At 32.5% G+C, this 21,099-nt stretch overlaps 2 protein-coding genes across 4 annotated transcripts; one reads left to right on the top strand and one right to left on the bottom strand.

The window, feature by feature from the left end:
• Nucleotides 1-14: 14 nt before the first annotated feature.
• Nucleotides 15-11,462, top strand: LOC140062720 (syntaxin-7-like). Of its 3 annotated transcripts, none has more exons than XM_072109039.1 (11): nt 15-112; nt 2,701-2,769; nt 2,974-3,039; nt 4,328-4,397; nt 4,879-4,969; nt 6,357-6,431; nt 7,904-7,954; nt 8,318-8,464; nt 8,928-9,000; nt 9,194-9,276; nt 9,640-11,462. In XM_072109039.1, the coding sequence occupies exons 2-11, from the start codon at nt 2,703-2,705 to the stop codon at nt 9,730-9,732; spliced, it is 816 nt and encodes a 271-aa protein (XP_071965140.1). In that variant the 5' UTR covers nt 15-112; nt 2,701-2,702; the 3' UTR covers nt 9,733-11,462. The 3 variants fall into 3 exon arrangements, with proteins under 3 accessions (XP_071965140.1, XP_071965141.1, XP_071965142.1); XM_072109040.1 differs by having other exon boundaries at nt 21-101; XM_072109041.1 differs by having other exon boundaries at nt 54-183.
• Nucleotides 11,463-11,499: 37 nt separating this feature from the next.
• LOC140062718 (nucleolar protein 10-like) lies at nt 11,500-21,022 on the bottom strand. The gene is made up of 16 exons (XM_072109037.1): nt 20,873-21,022; nt 19,803-19,848; nt 19,180-19,356; nt 18,862-18,899; nt 18,615-18,751; nt 18,216-18,281; nt 17,685-17,834; nt 17,179-17,407; nt 16,164-16,283; nt 15,863-15,989; nt 15,403-15,581; nt 15,065-15,151; nt 14,360-14,551; nt 13,384-13,607; nt 12,748-12,850; nt 11,500-12,417 (listed from the first exon to the last, which is right to left on the bottom strand). Exons 1-16 carry the CDS (start codon nt 20,936-20,938, stop codon nt 12,298-12,300), a joined length of 2,061 nt encoding a protein of 686 aa, XP_071965138.1. The 5' UTR covers nt 20,939-21,022; the 3' UTR covers nt 11,500-12,297.
• Nucleotides 21,023-21,099: the final 77 nt, after the last annotated feature.

Genomic DNA, 21,099 nt, shown 5'->3' on the forward strand with positions numbered 1-21,099 from the left:
ATGATTTATTTTTCACAAGAAAAACACACACAATACACACTCTTCATCAGCAGCGGATTAGTTCTGTTTGGCGAGATTGTGACTAGCCTAGCATCTACTAGGTAGGGCCAAGGTACACTGAGTTGGTGATATAAAGTTTCGAACTAAACCGATAATTGTATAACTTTAGTTCTGTAGGCCTAGGTAAATATTTAGTTGGCTAGCTAGCTGAAAGCGACCAGCCAATCTAAAAACTATAAACGGCCCGCCACAAACGGGACATCCGCCGCCATCACGAAGGCTACGTACCTGTGTGGGCCTACCTAGGCTAGAAAAATATATTAGGCCTACGGCAATTGTAATTATATAATTATTCTATTAAATAAAATACAAAGGAAGGTAGTAAAACATTTATTCATGACAAATCCATGTTTTCATAGATTTTCAAAGATTGCTAACTTTACAATCACCATAATAATAGTTAGTAGTACTACTGTAGGGTAGGCCTAGCTAGGCCTACTAGGCGGGATCCAGTCAAGTCGCCCCATCGCAAAGTCGCCCCATACAAAGTCGCCCCATACAAAGTCGCCCCATCGCAAAGTCGCCCCAAAACAAAGTCGCCCCGGCACAGTCGCCCCATCGCAAAGTCGCCCCATTACAAAGTCGCCCCATCGCAAATTCGCCCCATCGCAAAGTCGCCCCATCGCAAAGTCGCCCCATCGCAAAGTCGCCCACGGTTTTAATCATATTGGTTGCGTTTGATATCGATTGCGTTGTTACTTTGGTCGCGCTAATGTCGTATAGGCCTACAGTATAATGTTTATCCTATCATAATTTGTGTTTTAATTTTTATTTTACAGGTTTTAATGGAGTGATGTGCTTTTTAAAAATCATTAAAAAAATAGTCCCTTGTTTGAAAGTTCTAAAAAGATTATCCCTGATTTATATATAGTTTCGAAAATGTTAATTTAATATGATTTTAAAATTAGTTACCAGAGCCACAATTACGAATCTTTCTTCAACCTACGCGTGGATACCAGCTAATTTTTTAGGATAATATAATAAATGTATAAATGTGTAGTAGCCTAGGCCTTCCTATAGATTTACAGTAGTTAAAACAATAACAGTGTTGTAAGACAATGAGTGTTATAGGCTACTTATTGATCATTTTGCATTTATTGACAAGTTAGGCTATGTGTCTTAATTTTATAATGACTTTTCAAAATAAAGAAATAAAAAAAAAAGGATTTCATCGCCAATATGATTGTTTTACATGCAGGTATTTTAGTAAAATTAAAACGCTACATTTTGACCATGGAAAAACCATCGTACAGTATCGTGTGCGTGTTTTTTAAAAAGGGGAATCCCCGACGGTCAGCACAGAAAGACGGCGCAGCTCCGATTGGTTTCAGAGAATGTTTCAGATGGCGAGTCGCCTTTTATTCAACAGCACAATGATCATTTTACTGAAGAAATTCTTTTCAACCCTTTTGGTTAGGCCTAGAACATTCTAATTATCATGCCTAATAAATATCCTCATATCGGGTATTTATTTAATTTTAAATTAAACAAGACCGTGAAGAGGCACGGAATAATACGTACGTACACGGACGTACGACGAATACACACACGCACGTCATCATTTACAACATATAGTGGTGATATGATGCAATTTTATAATGGATATAATGATGGGATTGCCTTTCCAGGCTTACAATCAATGTTTATTACGTAATACTATGTATATAATAGTAAACTGAATGTTTATAAATAAATTGTTTTACGTAATTTGTTGCATATAAAATAAAAGACACAGACGTAGCCTACGTTTCCTATAAAATATTTCACATTTAAATAATTATGTACTGTTAAATGACATTAATATGCTGGATAATATTATAATCTTAAACTATGTTTACAAATTATTAATATAGGCCTAATAATAATAATACATATTCATCGACCAAAGTAAAAATAATCTAGATCGTATAACATCATTTTATCGCGACCAAATTTAAACGCGACCGATTTCGAACGCGACTGATATCATCGTAAAACTCCGGCGGGGTTTCCCCATCTTCAGATGGTGCGTTGTAGCGCGGCAACGGCGGAGTAATTACGGGGGTTTCCCCCTGGTAAGCTAGCACGAGTGCGACCGCGGAGTGATTAGTCGGGGGCTTCCTCTCTGATATGGGGGTGCGTGCCGATCGTGTGACCTGAGACTACATGATGGAGGGGCTTCCCCTTTTTATGCCTACACGTTCCGTGTTATTTTGTGTATCATTGCGACATTTTACGCACTTGTAAACTATTTTTTGACGTTTTGGGGCGACTTTGCGATAGGGCGACTTTGTGATGGGGCGACTTTGCGATGGTGCGACTTTGCGTTGGGGCGACTTTGCGATGGGGCGACTTTGCGATGGGGCGACTGTGTCGGGGCGACTTTGTTTTGGGGCGACTTTGCGATGGGGCGACTGTGTAATGGGCGACTTTGTATGGGGCGACTTTGCGATGGGGCGACTTGACTAGCATCCTACTAGGCTAGGCCTAGTTCATTCCATTCCATATTCCAAATATGGTAGTGATATGCCCAAATATGGTGTGATGATATGACAACATCATCATGTCCATATATGGGCCCATCACATTTTTTCGTCACATAATAAAGTTTTACAGTGTAGTAGACAAAGCTTAAGGAGTAACAATGCTTCTTTTTTTCAGAAATGTCGAGGCAAGGCGATTTTGGTTATGGTGCTTTTGGGGGAAGTAGAAACCAGTTTAGTGAAGATGGTACAGTACAGTTAACCTTTTTGAAATATGTACAGGATTTTGATGAATTATATAATTATTTAATTATTATGATAGTAAATTTTCTCTTGCCTTGAGTTGGTATCATGTTTAAAAAAAAAGGCCAATAGTACAGTAAATCAACAAAGTTAGTCTTTTTGAATTTTTTTTAATGAAAGTTTTACTTTTATAATTATAATTATGTAGGTGGAAGCGAATTTGCATCAATTGTAAAACAAGTCAGCGATGGGATTTTCAAAATTAATAATAGTGGTAAGTAGTTTTAAATAAATCATTTTTATTTTATTTTTTTTCTGCTTTGCATGACATCATAGACTTGCCCCAAGTCTGTAGTTATTTCGAGGCTTTTCGATGTTGTCTGAAATACAGTTTCAAGCTTAAGTAGTATACGTATGGAATACCATAATATGTGCCAAAATATTCATCTATTTACTAATATTAAGTCAAAACTTCGTCTGGAACCCAGACTACATGACATCACTGAAAATGTGTGAGATTTTGTTTCCGTACTATAGTCAACTCTCCCAATCCCAGACACCCTTGGGCTGACGGTAAACGGAAGCAGTGAGGTGGGTTCGATTGGTCTCCTTTTTTTTTCCGTTTTGCAAAATTTTGTTTTGTTTTAGTTTCATGGTTGCATTTCTCATGGTTTTCACAAGCGCCTTGAGCACTTTGTGGATATGTGCGCTCTATAAATCTTATTATTATTATTATTATATTACGGTACATCAGTAGTGACAGCGTTCATAAAACCACTGGAGTACTGTAGTGGAATTTTACTACAACATATTTCATGCATTAAATATATATAAAACATAATTTGGTGAAGAATATTTGCTTTTTTATTGGACACCATTCAATTTTTTATACAATTATTTCTCTTACTATATAAAATCCTAAACTGTATTATTTAAAACTGATTCTACAATATATAGATCTGTATTATTATAGAAAACAAAGAATGTACAAACTATTAAATAATGTTTATAGTGTAAATAATACAAAGCAGACTGCAGGTCTTAATCTACCAGCATAGTTTATCAAAATATGGTTTGCCACTGTACCAATCCAATATGTGCTGACAAATACTTTATTACTATGTTATATTACTGGTATTTATCACTACACAGTGGCAAATCCAGGATTTTGAAATAGGGAGGGGGTGGTGGGATGGGGGCTAAAATGGGGAAATGAAGGGCTGACCTTAATTTGATATCCTATCTTTTACATTACAATTTAGGAAATCTATGGGCGGGTGGTGTGCATAGAATCATTTAAGTTTAATTGGAATAAATATTTTGTTTAAACTTTAGAGTTATTTAAGAATTTTTGATATCATTTGATGGTTAAAATGATTTTTCATTACATTTATTTTTGCCTCAAATACATAAAAATAATACAATATATTACATGAACAAGGAACAAGACAAAAATTAGAAACACAAATTCAAGCAGGCAGAGACAGGATGCTCAAAAAGCTAATTACTATCTAGTAGTAGATCTCCTATTGCACTCATATTTAATTTCTTATATTTTTTAGTATCACAACTTGAAAAATCAGTTCGTCAAATTGGAACTCCTGATGATTCTTTGGCAGTCAGAGATCGAATGTAAACATTTTTTTAAACTTTATATTATAATACTGACTTTTTTTATGTTCACCCCACACCCATATTTTGAATATTTATTTAAAGAACATCTTTCATGTGGGAAAATCGCTAACATCATCTAAAGCTGATTTTCCACTAGAGAAATTTGTTCATATGATTTGAAAGCACCAGCTTATATACATAAATATTTATGTTTCAATCTTCCAAATTCCTCCCTACAAATGCATTATTATAAGCTGGCTCTTTCGATTCGCGCAAACAAACTCGCCTAGTCGAAAATCGGCTTTAGCCCACCTTTAATTAAGATGGGACCTTCAACCTCTACCATCCAACTTATTAAACAGAGAACCCCCCTATCCACCCACAACACATAATGAGAGTATTTAAATAATTAAAGTACTTTAATAATTGCAATAATGTTTGCATTTTGAAGAGAATGTATGTATACTGTATATAAATGAAAGTTGTTTTTGTTTTACAGACAAAATACTCTTGTAGGGACAAAGACAGTTGTAACAAAAACAACTGTAAATTTAAGTAATCTTAAGAAAATATCAACAACAGCTTCAAAGGTAAGAACAATATGCACTACCAGACCTACCAACTCTCCAATTAATTTTAGGAATCTGCCGATATCTTTTGACATCTCCTGCTCTCCCACTAAAATACAATTTATTCCATTTTTTTGAAAAACAAAAAGAACAACCCCATAATGTATAAACAATTTTCTACTACAACTACTAGGCTCTAAATAGACCATTTTTGGCCTTTATTCCAATATTTTAATTTTTTTAATAGCACCCTCTATGGTTTCATATATCTTTCAAAATGTTATAGCACCCTCTATAGTTTAAAAATCATTTTATAAGTCCTCCCAATATTTCATTTTTTTAAGTTTGTAGGTCTGCATTTCATAATTTAAATATTTCAAAACTGAAGTATTTCAATTAATAAAAAAGAAAATAATAATGTTTAATACTTTTTTTTTCTTTCAATTGACCATAAAAGGATGCGAAGGTATCATTTATAATAGTTTTTAAGTATTTTTTAATGTGCTTATTGAGTGTTGAAAAATTGAAACTAAAGCTCTGTCTACACTACAAAAAAAATGTAATGTTCCCAAATATGGTAGTGATATGCTCAAATATGGTAGTGATATGACATCATGTCCATATATGGGCACATCACATAACGTTTGATAGTGTAGGGAGAGCTTGCTGCATGTTAACAATTTCATCTGTACTATTATTTTAACTCACTGGATTTACTTTCAATTGAGATGTCTTATTTTTAGTTAGTAAATTTAATTTAACCCTCCATTGTCTGTACGGTAATTAATATAATATCTTTTTTTTTACACTAAAAACAAAATAATAACTTTACCATTTTATCTAATGGTGCAAACACTATTAATTTGTATCTAATTTAATTGAATTACTAATTACAGATAAAAATGTCTCTGTATTGCAGTATTTTTAATTGAATTATTTTATTTTGTTGATTTTTATGTATTTTTCACAGTTGGTGATTTTAATTAATGTCAATTAACACTTTATGTTTTAATAATTAAGTGAAATGTGTGCACATTTTATTCCACATATCCAATGCTTAGAATAGAAGCTGTTCTAACATATTTTTACAGTGTCTACACAAAGTACCCACTAAACTATACCTTGGACGAATTGCCAGGGGAAGGGGATGGGTGCATATTTTTGTTTAACTTGGTTAATTTCAGGTTGTAAGGCTCTGTCTACACTATAAAATTAGTTTGACAAAAAAATTTGATGTGCTCAATTATGGTGGTGATATGCCCAAATATGGTAGTGATATGACATCATCATGTCCATATGAGCACATCACATTTTTTTGGTCACATAAAGTGTAGACAAAGCTTCAATCAACCAAGCCACTATGCCTCATGTTCGATTGATAAAAACAAGCATTTATCGTTTCTTTCAGCCTCAACGGTTACAATGTGACAGACTTGCAAATGATTTTTCCGAAACAGTTAAACGATATGGAGAAGTTCAAAAGGTTAGTACAGTAAATAGTTAATGTAAATAATTATTCAAACAAAAAAGTAAACAAATTCTCAAAAAGAGAAAATTATTTTTGCTTAAAAATGTAGATATCAAAATATAAAAAAAAAATTAACATTCATATTATCAATCAAATTATATTTTACAAATAAATATAGTATTATGTAAACAGCATTGACTCTTAAAAATAAATAAATCTAGGTGATCTATTAAAGATAAAATTATTTTTAATAAATAAAGAACTGACCAACATGCCTTAATTTGAAATATGTAGTGAGTACATTGAGAACACTTACAAATTCAATTCTCAGGTGGGACTCGAACCTACGTCCTCCAGAATACTAGCCTGGTGTTCATACTTCATATTTAAATTTGATCCTAATGCAGCCGTTTTCTGCCAACGCAAGAAATTTCATTTCTGTCATGACAATTAATGAAGAAAAAATAATAATACACTGGATATAAAAAAAAAACACATTGTTAAATCTGGAATTATAAGCAAGGTTATCTTTGTTTTATGATGACGGTATGACTCATTTAAAATTGCTTTTTAAATAAATATTCACACTTCTTTTTATTATTGTAATAATAGAGTAATTTAACATGTGTAGTTCAAAGCTTTAATTGAAATTTAAAATGCACATAAATTTGAATAAAAACAACTTTGAGAATGGAATATTGTTGGTGGAATATTGTTGGTTGAATAGATGGAAAAACAAGATTAAAATTGGTTGAATTTGATTCAATAAATGAAAAAGAAATTCTTAATATGAAAATCTGAAAAATGGAGCACATGGTTATATGATATTTATTTCAACTTTGTAAATCTACACTATCAAACTAGTGCCCAAATATGGTAGTGATATGCCCAAATATAGTAGTGATGACATGTCCATATACTGTAGGCATTTTTTTTTGTCACATCAAATTTGAAAGTGTAGACAGAGTTTTACACAACCAAGTGTGTCCTTGCCATCTGATTGGTTGATTTCATATGCCATGCATTATTTTCTCCCATACAACAAAGAGGTACTATTGCTCAGTTTTTTGTAAGCATTTTGAGAATTTTGTTTGACGTGGTTGGCTGGTGAATAATGAGTGATCCAAATCAAACTTGTAGTGTGTGCTGGCTATAACTGCTCCGTACTCATCTGCTAAAACTAAGCCGCATCCTTTTATCAGGCCTAGCCTTTGACATATGGTTTAAGATGTAAACAGTGAGTAAATTTACTTTAGAACAGTAGGTGTGTTATAAAACAAATAATGAATGTTTTGTATCGATTTAATGTAAAAAATTAGTATTTTTATTTGTTGAAAGGCCATCTCAACCGACAATGTTTTAACAAATATTTTGCAAATTCAGCTCAAAAACATTCATTATTTGTATAACTATGATACGATTGTAGGTGTTTAATTAATTATTAGTTTGCAGTTATTATATATTTCATGTTTTTTTTTTGTCTTCAGAAAATCATGGCCAAAATGAGGTCCTGTCCAACACTTCCAAAACCTAACATTGTAAGTCATAGCAATACTTTTTTTTTCATTTAATTAATCACTATCCTTCTTAAAGGTAGCCATCCTGTTTACAAGACAAACATTTATTAAGATATATTTAAAAGAAAATATACACAAGTTAAACTGGATGGTGGTTCTATAAAATATTTATAATAATTTATGCCAGTTGATTTGTTTGTGCATTGTACATATTTGTCAACTAATAACATTGCTAATTTAAATTCTGACCTGTTCTCAGAAGGAATAAAATGGTGCCACTACAAAAAGCTCCATAGATTTAAGTATAACATTTTGGGGCATATAAAATGATGGCTTATATTAAATATGGTATTTTTATTATATATTTTTTGTATTTTTATTTAGCCTGAAGAATATTCAGATGAGAATTCATCATTAATGGCCGATAACCGACGACAAGAACAACATGCACAGCTTCAACAACAAGAAGCAATCATAGATTTTGACAATGCAATAATTGAAGAAAGAGAAGAACGTATCCGCCAAATTGAGGTATGTAGCTGACCATTTACTGCATGGTTGCAAGTTATATACAGGCCAATTAAATTTATATTTATATGAACTAGATGTGAATATTCATAGTGGAAAAGTCTTCTCAGACAAAAATTTTAACTATAGGCCTAGTATAAAGAACACAGAAAATGATCAAAATGCATCCAAAACCCAACAAATTGGATTGCACTTTGACCCTAATCCACAAGATTTTTCCACTTAGCACATCACTGCCAAAAATATTTATCTGCTACCTAGAATTTTTGTTTACACTATCGAACTTGTATGACAAAAAAAATGTGTGATATGCCCTAATATGGTAGTTATATGACATCATCATGTCCATAATGGGCACATCACATTTTGTTGACACATAAAGTTTGATAGTGTAGACAGCGCTTAAGACTTTTAAATACTTTTTTATCTTGGAAACAATCATTACAATTTTTAATTTGTTTCCCAGGGTGCAATGCTAGATGTGAATGAAATTTTCCGAGATTTAAGTGCTATTGTGTCTGAACAAGGAGAGATGATTGGTACGTACCTTTTGTGAAATTTACATAAATAAATTAGGACTTATTTTAGGAATATATATATTATGTTATTCACACACAGGCCTATACACATACTTGCTAAAAATTGCACAGAGTGGCAAACATGTGTGATATGTGCGATGTTTAAACATAATGAAAGAGATTATATTAAAGTGTTATTTTGTTTTCTACCTAGACTCCATAGAAGCAAATGTTGACCATGCTGATACCAATGTAGAGTCTGGAAATGAACAACTAATCACTGCTAGTAAATACCAGGTATGTGTAGAGTAGTTTCGTTTCACCACCATAGGAACATACTGTAGGGCCACTGTTGTGGTTTCTGTAACAAAGTGATTGAACTGGTAGGGTAGTTTGCCCAACTCAGTGGTAAACGACAAGGACTGAAATGCACCAGAACACTGAGGTAACCCACTACTCTTTCCAAAAGATGCACTGGGTTCTAGCCAGATGTGTACATTGGACCTTCATTTCTTCTAAAAGACTTAAACAGGCTAAATTTATAACCAGGTCATACAATGTCACACAAAAGGTCAATTTAGAATAAAATGATTCTGTATTACTGTATATTGGTTCCAGCACACCATACTGTTTAATTCAAATATCTTCTTTTTTTTACAGAAAAAGGCCAGGAAGAAAATGTGTTGTATATTCATTATCCTAATTGTGGTTGCTGGTATTTTGGCGTTGATACTTTATTTAAGTTTAAAATAATATTTGAATGTTATTTGAAGATCAACTCCAGGTGTAAAATTGTTACTATTTATTACAATTACGACCACATTCCTTTGTACACATTTATAAATTGAAATCTTTTGAACACCAGTTTAAGAATTTAATATTATTCCGATGTGAGTGTGTTAATGATGGCCACTTTTACCAATGCAAATGTTTATTTTTATGAAAATTTCTCAAATTCGTATACAGTTCTAGACCAAATTATAAACATATAAATGTTATCAATAGCTACGATCCATGTTCTGCTTCACTGCACATCGAATAAAAAGCATTGTGTTTTTATTAATGTGGTCAAGATTACTATATTTTATATTAACAATATTAAACCTGGAATTTCTCTTTAGTGAGAAGCTGTTAATAATTATTAATATACGAAGTCAATAGGTGTATTATATATGCTTGCGGGATTATGCAAACATGATTTGAAGAGGGCGCTTTATTACGTTTCGTCACTTAGGGAGATATTATATGTAAGATTTTATGTTTTGTAATTTTGTATCTAGATAAATTTATTATATGAAGCAAAGTGGGATACTTTTATAAAGGATTTAGTAATAATGAATAAAAATCATTTAAATATGGAGTTTTTTGTTGGTACTTGAATGAATCTCACATCAGGCATAATAATGATACTGTGATTGATAAAATAAATGAATTTTAAAGCACAAAACAAATTTTACACTTAAGAAAAAAATAAAATTGCTTGTTTAGTATCTCAATTCAAACTATGTGGCTTTCATTTTTTCGGAGTAAAGAGATATTTTAAATATGTATCTTAGATAATTGTAAAACCGGTTTTAATTGATTTTCCTCGGACCGATGAGGCATACAGTATATCAACCTTGTCAAAAGCATGGTTATTGTGTATTTTCAGTATACAGTACATCAGTCTAATGTACATGTATGTATAGAGATAGTATGAGGAAAAACTTGTGGAAATAGAGGGAAACAAGATAGCATATAGACACTTCTAAATATGTTTATGTGAAGCATTGTTAATATTTACCAATCAGTTTTTTTTAAACTTTAACAGTTTAAATGATTTCAAAGTTTACCTCAACATTTACATTGGTCATGTGATCTTTGATGAATAACACCTTGTAATAAGTTTTTTTTTTTGTTCAAAATGTGTTTATATAATGTGAAAACAACATTAGTCTCAAACAAATATTTATAAAATATTTTTCTGTTGCAAATTCAATCAGTATAATTTTATAATGTAAGAAAGTGTTTATGTGTAAATTGTGTAAAAATGTGAAATGGACAAAATTATACCCTACTACAGTATACGACCTAATGGCCAATTTACACAGATGAGCGGTAACGGTAATAAAAACATATAGAATCTATGTTATTCCTATGATCATCTACACAAAGCACGGAGTGGACGGGCGGTTTCTTCTGAGGATAGAGATTCTACGTGAAGCAAGGTAGTACGTGGGTTCCGCTTACCGCCCTTCTGTGCAAATTTTCCTTAACACTTTCCCCAATGTTTTAAATATATTTAATTGTATACATTATACTATACTTTTATAATTTTAATTCTTCAAGGAATAAAATAAAGCTAACAATCATTAATTTGTTTTTTTATTTATAAAATAGTTCATTGTATGTTCTGACATTACAGTAGTAGGCCTAGCTACTGCTTGGACTGTACAAGATTTTATGATTAATAAAAAAGACATGCGTTTCTGGTGCACATTACATATTCTCCACGGTTATTTTTTTAAACAAAAAAACAGATTCGTTTGTTGAAATGGAAGAAATTAATGCATGACATGTGAAATGAAATTAACCAATCAAATGACAAGGATACGCTTTAGTTTCATGCACTAATGGTTCATGTATGTTGACAGCAGCAAACAAATTCAATGAACTCTCTATACATATTACATAATATTAGTATACAACTGTATATAAAAATATTAGAATAAAATTCATCAATTATTGTTAAATTAATAAAAACACCGTATTAAAATTATGCCTGGAATATTTGACGTAACTAAATATAGCAACCACCCTAACCTACAAATCACAGTTTGTGAATTCTTTGCATAAAAAGCACCTATAATCTGGTAAGGTTAGTTTTTACTTTAAAAGTAGCACAGAGTATGTGTCCAGTTATATTCCAGTTCATTGCATAAAGCAAACTTTATGCGACAAAAAAATGAGATGTGCTCATATATTGACATGATGATGTCATATCACTACCATATTTTGGCATATTACTACCATATTTGGGCACATCACATTTGAAGTTTGATAGTGTGGACAGAGCAGAGCTTAAGGCATGTTTACACAGAGCAGCGTCCAAGCCATTTACAATCTGATATTTCTATGGTTAGAACTAAACCTGATCACTTTCTTATACACATTTTGCTTTTATTGACATGTCTTCTCATCAATGTGAAGTCAGCATTGTGCACAGCCTAGACCGAATCGCATTCATACATATGTAAGTATGGCTGTATGGCCATCAGCAGGTTTATCCACTCATCTATGGCCACATTTCTTCTGATTCCCATCACCATATTTGGACATTCATCCTGTTCCGCTTCGTTTGCCTCCTCTTTTTTTTACGAGTCCACTCGCTGACCGCCTTATTTTCCTCCTTTCAGCATGATGGGCTTCCGAATCCAGTCTATGTTGTTTATTTACTTTCTGAAAAAGTGAAAATAGAAAAATAGAGAAACTTTCGAAAAACAGACACTGTCTAACACTATCAAACTTTATGTGAAAAAAAAATGTGTGTGCCCATATATGGACATGGTGATGTCATATCATATTTAAGCATATCATTACCCTGTTTGGGAATATCACTCTTTTTTGTCAAACTAGTTGATAGTGTAGACAGAACTTTAGTTCCACAAGAGTTTCTCGCACGATGAGTTTTGTCTCTCTGTTGTCATTCATTCTGGTGTCCTGCTCCATAAATCTCATAAATCCATAATTCTATCTATATGATATATAATATTCATTCATATAATTTACCTTTTTTAAATGAAAGGTGACCTGCTTAGTGCCTAGAGCATTGCCTGTTGAAACAACCACACCTTGTCGTTTTTCTTCTTCTATTCTCTCAGCAAGACTTGTTCTGTAATTGTACATAGCACACAATTAATTTTATCAAATAAATTTAATTCAATTTAACTAGTATATCTGTCAAGCTATGGTATGTAAAATAAAATGTCATCTCAATATTTGAACACTGTTGTTATCTTTGTATAATACACTATAGGTTAAAATAAATGTACTGCAATAGCCAATATGTTACATAATGTACTGTTTATATCTCTGATCCACTTTTAAAATCAGTTCTGTGATAATAAAACTGATATCGCACACATAAAGCTCTGTCTACACTGTCAAACTTTATTTGACAAAAATATGTGCCCATATATGGACATGATGATGTCATATCACTACCATATTTGGGTATATCACTACCATATTTGGGTATATTACTACCATATTTGGGAACATCACACTTTTTTTGTCAAATTAGTTTGATAGTGTTTGTAGACAGAGCTTAAAAGTAAATAATATCAACATCTAATGAAAGCAACTTCAAAATCTAACACTCTTGTTTTGAACGTTACCAACATTTAAAATATCAATTCCACCTACTTTGCCTTTAGTTTTCTCTGTCTGTCGACGCCTTTTGCTTGGAATTCTTCTCCTTGTTTGATTTCATAAAATTTTGGTTCTGATTTGTCTTTGGCCGCCATTTTCCTTTCCATCTGAATTAATTTATGTTGTTTTCTGACTTCTTGTTGCCAACTGCGATCGTCGTCATCAGAACTTGAATCTTCGTAATCATCCTCCTCGTCACTTGGACGACCTTCTTGTTCCTGAAAGAAAGAACATACTATCTAAATTAGAATACAACTTGTTATAACAATATATATACAACTTTGCGCTGATTACTAGTTGCATTATGGGAGTATGTTTCCATACGTGTTTGATCCAAAAAAATGACTGGGGTAATAATGTTCAGCGCTTAGAGGTTTCACAACATTAGGCGCTGTATAAATCCAGGATATTATTATTATTATATTGATGATTTTTAAATTCTATTTCATGGAGTGAGTGTAGAATCTGCATTAGCCTATTCTTACTTCTGCTTATTTTTCATGACTGGAAATTATTATTATTGTTATTATTATAAACGCAATACCTCTAGCAATAAGACTTCCATTTTTTTATGAACGTGAAATGAAGTACGTGAATATGTGTACGTGAATGAAGGTTTAATTTTAAACTATATCAGTCAAAAACTTTTTGCAAATAAATTTTTAAAAACTGTATGACAATCAATATATTATGGTATATATTATCATAACACATTCAAATTACCATTTTATTCACAAGACACTCAAATCAATTTTGAATTGTTTTTAATACATTTAAGGCAATGTTTTTTTACACAGTTTATCAGCTCTGACAACACTATCATACTTGATGTGACAAAAACATGTGATGTGCCCTTATATGGACATGATGATGTCATATCATTACAATATTTGGGGTACATCACACTATTTTTGTCAAACTAGTTTGATAGTGTACACAGAGAGCATCATGATGTACTCCTACAACATACCTGTGATTGTACTTCTTGAAATTGTTGTTCCAATTCCATTTTGCGAGCTTTCTTTATTCGTTGTTTATCTTGATGCGCCAGCAACGGATTAAGAAGCCTGAATTCTTCGCTTTCTTTGTCAACTTGGAAGTTTGAATCTTTAAACATTGCGGAGAAACGATCGTCTGTGAGGAGATTCTTCTGTGCGTCAACCTGCAAATGTACAAAAACATTATGTTTGTAAATTTTACTTTTAATTTTCATTGTAAAAAGGTGGCAAAACTATGTGTGAGTTTTGCTCTATTTTGGTTATTCTTTCCATTTAAATTATATCTTATTATATATATATAAATCCAAAGGCAAATTACTGAAAAAAATGACAATGCTGTGGGTATCAGTGGCTGGATCTCAATGGAGATACAAAAAAAAAAAAGCGAAAAGCTAAATCAAAAAGTAAACAGGCAGAACAGTTAGCAGAGCTTTCGGGCAACACTAGCCCTTATATATATATATTCTAAAAAGAGAGATGAAATAAAACTGAAAGAAAAACAAATACTGCAAATGATCAACCAACGCTTATTTATCAAAGTTTAATCTAAAGCCTTTTCTTTTTTCAAATTGCTTAAACATAAGCCATCATATTCAACACAGGTAAAACTTGCTATTTGTAATATACTGTACACACATTAGTAGCATTAAATACTTGAAAACCAATAAAATACCTACCTTTGCCTTGGCTTTCTTATTATTTGGAATAATTTCTTCTTGTTCTAAAATCTTTGCTGCAAGGTCACGATTCACTTTTGGTAATTTCTGAAAATTAACACAAAAAATTAACAAATTATAGACCAAAACATCATAATTAAATTATATTAATTAAAAAAATATAAAAGTTCATAATTTTCAACTTTCACATTAAATTCATACATGTCGGAGCTCTCCTCAGATTAGCAATTATACTATTAAATATAGACAAGTCAGACCTCCCCTTAAATTCGCAACCTTTATCAGTTTTTCATTTTATGATTACCAAAAATCTAGAAACTAAAAAAACCTTAACTCACGTTTATTCTCACTCTGTTCTTGCGTGCCTCGTCGATCTTTGCACGTATCTTGTTACGTCTATATTCCTCGTAAGCGAACGGATCAGCTATTGCACGTGCCTTGTGATATAATCGAATATCCATAAAGTAACCGTGCATGTATGCACGTAAGAGGTTAGAACCAATGAGATTTGACAAGCCTACAACAAAGAAACAAGTTATACATCTTTACATATGATGCCAACTGCTATATAAATACATTGCTTCATTAAAAGCTGTAATAGAGGGTAAAGCCAAAGAGTATGGGTATAAAATCAAAACAAAACATTGAGGGCACTTATCTTGCTAAATTCCCTGCATATTATAAGTTTAATTTATCAAAAAGAAATTTTGTTGTCAAAATTTACCCCACTTTATATGTGAGACTGTATTTTAGGAGTGAGGGAAACTATATCTCCCTCTTAAAATGACGCCATCTTACCTAAACTGTCAAGATCATTGCGGGTCACAAACTTGTAATCATCATAAACTGTGTTCATTGTGGTTTCTTCAAGTTCTTCCGTTAGATTATCGAGGAAGGAACACCACCGAGGGGCTGGGCCAAGAGACTAAAGTAAACAAGAACAAACAAAACATGATTTTGAATGCTAAAAAAAAAAAAACGCAAATAAAAATTGACAGCACTTCTATGAAAAAAAATCAAAATGAGAGTTTCCAGTTTTTTATGGAGTTTGGTTTTGAAAATTACTATTTATATAATAATCAGAAATAATTGTTCTTACTGGTACAAAGTACGTAAGCATGGTTGGGGCCTCATTGGCCATCAAAACTAATCCAGAGTTGGGGACCAAACACATGTCATTAATGTCATTCTCTGTTTCTATAGATGTGAATGGTTTACCCTGCAACAAACAAAATAATATACGGTTATTTATAAGTAGTAGTTTATTGTAGAAAGTGTTCTCAATATGGTATTGAAGCATCAATGCAACATGTCAAAGAGCAGAAGTGTGGTTTTAGAATAGAATTTTCAATAATAATATTATTCATTCTTAAGCTCTATCTACACTATCAAACCTTATGTGACAAAAAAATGTGATATTCTTATATGGACATGATGTCATATCACTACCATATTTGGGCACATCACACATTTTTTGTTTGATAGTGTAGACAGAGGTTTACATATACACAGTGGTTGTACATTCAATGTCCGAGTGGTCATTAGGTTTGTTTTCCTTCTGATTTTGGTAAGGTACGATAATTTTTAAAATTCAAATTTTCAGATTGTAATTGTCTGTCTGGTTTTTAATTAATACATTGCTAAACTAGAGGGTACTCCGAGAGTACCCACCTCCGCCTACTATAAAATTCCCTTACATAAAATGTCCCCAAAAAATATATATATATATATATATATATTTTATTAGTTCTAAGTGTAAATAAGCTAACTGCACACTAAAAAGTTGTGGATGAGAGTTTGGTGTAATGGTTATGTATCCAGCCTCTCACAGTTCAAGTCCCGCTGAGTTTTTTTTTATTATTATTAATTTATTTCTTTTTTTTGTGGACCTTTTTCTTTGACACCGACCCTTCAAAGTTTAACCACAATTATATGGTGAGTCATTGATCATTGTAGCTAAGTTTGGTGAGAATCGGAAAAAAATGTGGTCTCTAGGCAGTAAAATAGTTTTTTGTTAGTTGTGACCTTGACCTATGACCTTTTCCCCTCAAATTCGAACGCGTCCGAGCTTTTGGGGCATAGATCATTGTGGCAAATTTGACAAAGACAATTACCGTGTTACGATTCCACATTTTGACGACCTTCTTATCAGCTGATAGCACCAACTCCATAGAGTCTTGGAAGGTTATGGATTTGATTGGTAGCCCATATTGATGGTCCTTGATGTACAGCGGTTTAGTTGCCCTTATGTCATACATTAATACTTGCCCAGTGCTTGTACCCACTGCCATGTGCAAGCCATCTTGGAACTTGAGACATGTAACTGAGGGTATCCGATGAACACTAGAACATTACAAATTTAACATTAAAATTAGTATTGGCCAGACATAGCATTGAACATTAAAGTAATCTGTAATCAAAACTTAAGCTCTGTCTACACTATCAAACTTTATGTGACAAAAAAATGTGATGTTCCCATATACATTATGGACATACTGATGTCATATCATTACCACATTTGGGCATATCACTACCATATTTGGGCACATCACACTTTTTTTCAAACTATTTTGATAGTGTAGAAAGAGCTATAAAATAACATCTAAATTAAAACACCTACTCAGAATCAGATTCTGTAACACTGCTGAGGGCACAGTCTAGAATACCAACACGACCTCTGACCCTAGGATCCCAGCATTCAACTCGTCCTTCAGCTGTACCAACTGCCAATAGATGGTGGGCTGGATTGACTTCACAAGCGTTTATCCCACTGACAAAAGGGTAAAACAAATGGATAGCAATACAACTTTCAAATTTTTTTCAAGTGCTGGTAGGCCCTACTTTATTTGTTGTTGCTTATATGCAATTTATATTTTATTATGATATTTACACATCATGTTTAAAAAGCTGGAAAATAAAGTAGATTAACAATATGTTCAATGCTATAATTAAAACCTTTAAACCCATAAAGTAATTCTATGTCAAATTATTTTGAGTATCTACTGTACTATGTAAAATGTCCAGAAATAAATATAGAACTTCAGTAGCTTATAAAAAATTCCAAAATGTGAACAAAATCCTGAGATATTGAGAAACATTTTGGGTTGATTTAATGTGGAATTACGGTCACCTTCCTTTCATTTTAACTCACCTTGCTTCTGTGACCCATGAACTTAAAAAACGACCTTGCTCTAGGTTAATTCTGAAAATTTCTGAGCTAATCACATAAATAAAAGAATATGTAAATAATTATAAAGCATAATACATGTGTATAAGATATTGCAATATGATTGCATATTTCAACATATTCAATTAAATTTTTTATTCATCCCGAATGCAAACGACAGAAATAATAAATAGTAATAATCCATTTAAAATACAAAAATTTAATCACATTTAAATGTAACATCAAATCTTCATCTTTTCATTTATAATACTACATATATATATGTTATGATCACATTTCTACTGTAGTAAAATAAGCAACAATTGAATACACCAATGAGAAAATCTTATTAAAAATGTTTAATGAATATTCATAAAATCTTACCTCGCTCCAACAAGAAACAGATCACAAGACGGTTTGTGGTACACCATATCTCGTCCAAACTTTGGTATTCGTAGTTGATGATATTTGCCATAACGTGCGTGAAATTCTACGCAACGATTGCACTGTAGAAAAACCATCTAGTTGAAGAGAAATGTTAACAAATTGGATAGGATTAACAAAAATCACAATATTATAATAAAATAAATAAAATCAATCTGGACCTAAATAAACTTGAAACTATCTTTACCTTTGAGTAATCTTCAGACAAAGTAACAAACTTGATCACTATATATTAAAAATAATATTATTTTAATAAATGAAATACAATGATGTAGCAAACAAAATGATCTTTTCTAAAAATCATCAGTAAAAACAAAAAAGATAAGATATGATATGCCCATATATAGACATGATGATGTCATATCACCACCATATTTGGGCATATCACTACCATATTTAAATAAATATTTTTATGTCAAACTAGTTTGATAGTGTAGACAGAGCTTTAGAACGTAAATTATACAAAAATAAATTTAACAAAACATTATTGAGAATTAGACGCTACCTTCTGCGTCCATACAACGTTCAAATTTCATGGAGAGTTGTGACATGTCGTAGCACCGCACACGTGGCTTATACGTTCCAGTTACAAGTACGTACTGGCCATCCGGCGTCATCTGTATACCTGTACTTACGGTAGGCATAGTAAAGTCTTGTATTAACTCAATGCGTTTTCTAATATCTAAATATAAAATTTAATGATTAATAAAACCATCTGAATGTTCTTGTTGTGTCAATTTAAAAGAATGTTAAAGAAATTCATGAATTATATCTTTAAAGCTTTTATCCCACTTTGATGCAATGCAATGGTATAGACACAATGCAAGTGAGTTGACCATTCACAAATGACCATGTCGTGATTGGTCAAATTACGTATGTCGTGCTTACGTCCTTGTGTTGCATCCAAGTGGGAAGCAAGCTTTAGGCCATATTTCATTCACATGAAAAAATTGATCGATGACCATTTCATTTGATTTCTTGTGGACAATTTTTAGTGTGTGTGTGTATAGAGCAGCTTATACCATAACAAATACCACTCTTTAGATTTAGTTTTTAATTGTGACACAGCAGGGGTTTACATTTTATTTGTAATACTTCTGAATTTAGGAACTTGGTGCATTTACTCACCTCCATCAGATTTCAGGAGAGCCCTTTTCTTTCTATCTGAAAGCCACTAAAAAAAATGTTCAAAAATTACATACAATTTATAGTCACAGAGTCATATTTAATAATTAAATAATATGTGTCACTTGCTTGCTTGTAACTTGGCAGTCCGAAATAATTATTTAACATTTTATTTAGATTACGGTATACATACATTTATAGGCCTCCTAGGCCAGCCTAGGCCTACATGATTTAGGCCTAGTTCCAAACTCCTTAAAAAAAGCTTTGGGCCGAATCGTCCAGCATTCAGCTGTAGTAAGTAAAGTACTACTATCTAGCTAGCGTACTACCTACAGTAATTACTAGGCCTAGCTAGGCTAGGATAGGGGGAACAGACGATCGGGACCACGGACGATCGTCATACCAGTTGGGCCCGATCGTCCAGTGTTTTCAGAACCACGTTGGGCCCGATAGTCTTACCAGTTGGTCCCGATCGTCTTAGCATTGGGCCCGATAGTCTTTTGTGTTATATAAAATAATGTGCCATCATCATTTTTCATTCCTAGTGCTAGTGTCGTGCTTTTCTTGCGTAATCAAGATTTTAATTAAAAAGGTTAATTAGATTTTTTCTGATTCTATCATAATTTTCCCCTAATTAAGTCTTAAGACTACTGCTTTTAAGAATTTCTTACCAATACTTTCGATTTATGAATAAATGTGATTGATTTTGATTGTTGTTATTGTGTAGTTTGTATTCACTATTCGCATAGTTATCTTTTAAAATTTTCCAAGAATGTTTTGGGCCCGATCATCTTGAATGAAGTGGGCCTGATCGTCTGGGCCCGATCATCCGTGAAGTGGTCCAGATCGTCTGATAACCAAAATAGGTAGTGTAGTGGGCCTGGCCCTCTCTACTCTACTACTACTAGGCTAGGCCTAATACTGTACTAGTATCAGGGCCTGGCCTAGCCTAACTAGCTAGCTAGCTAGGCCTCCTAGCTAGAGTACTACTACTACTACTAGGCTAGACTAGGCAGGCCCAGTCGATTTCTTGTGTATTAGTATTTAATTAAAATATACAGGCTTTTAAATACCTCTGGTAAAGATTTACCAACACTAAGATTGTAAATTTTAACATCATTTGCATTTGAAACCTGCATTTTTAACCAAAAACACGACCGAACATGTGTGTCTTGTTTCTTCTTGAAACATAATACTGTAGAGGGCGCTATGTAAGAATTTCTTGTACAAAATCAATCAGCCGTGAAAAAAACCTCAAAACCAATCAACCGTATCCAAATGTCACCGGCCGCCGTGGACT

The sequence above is a fragment of the Antedon mediterranea genome, chromosome 11 (assembly GCF_964355755.1).
Source record: "Antedon mediterranea chromosome 11, ecAntMedi1.1, whole genome shotgun sequence".
NCBI lineage: Eukaryota > Metazoa > Echinodermata > Crinoidea > Comatulida > Antedonidae > Antedon > Antedon mediterranea.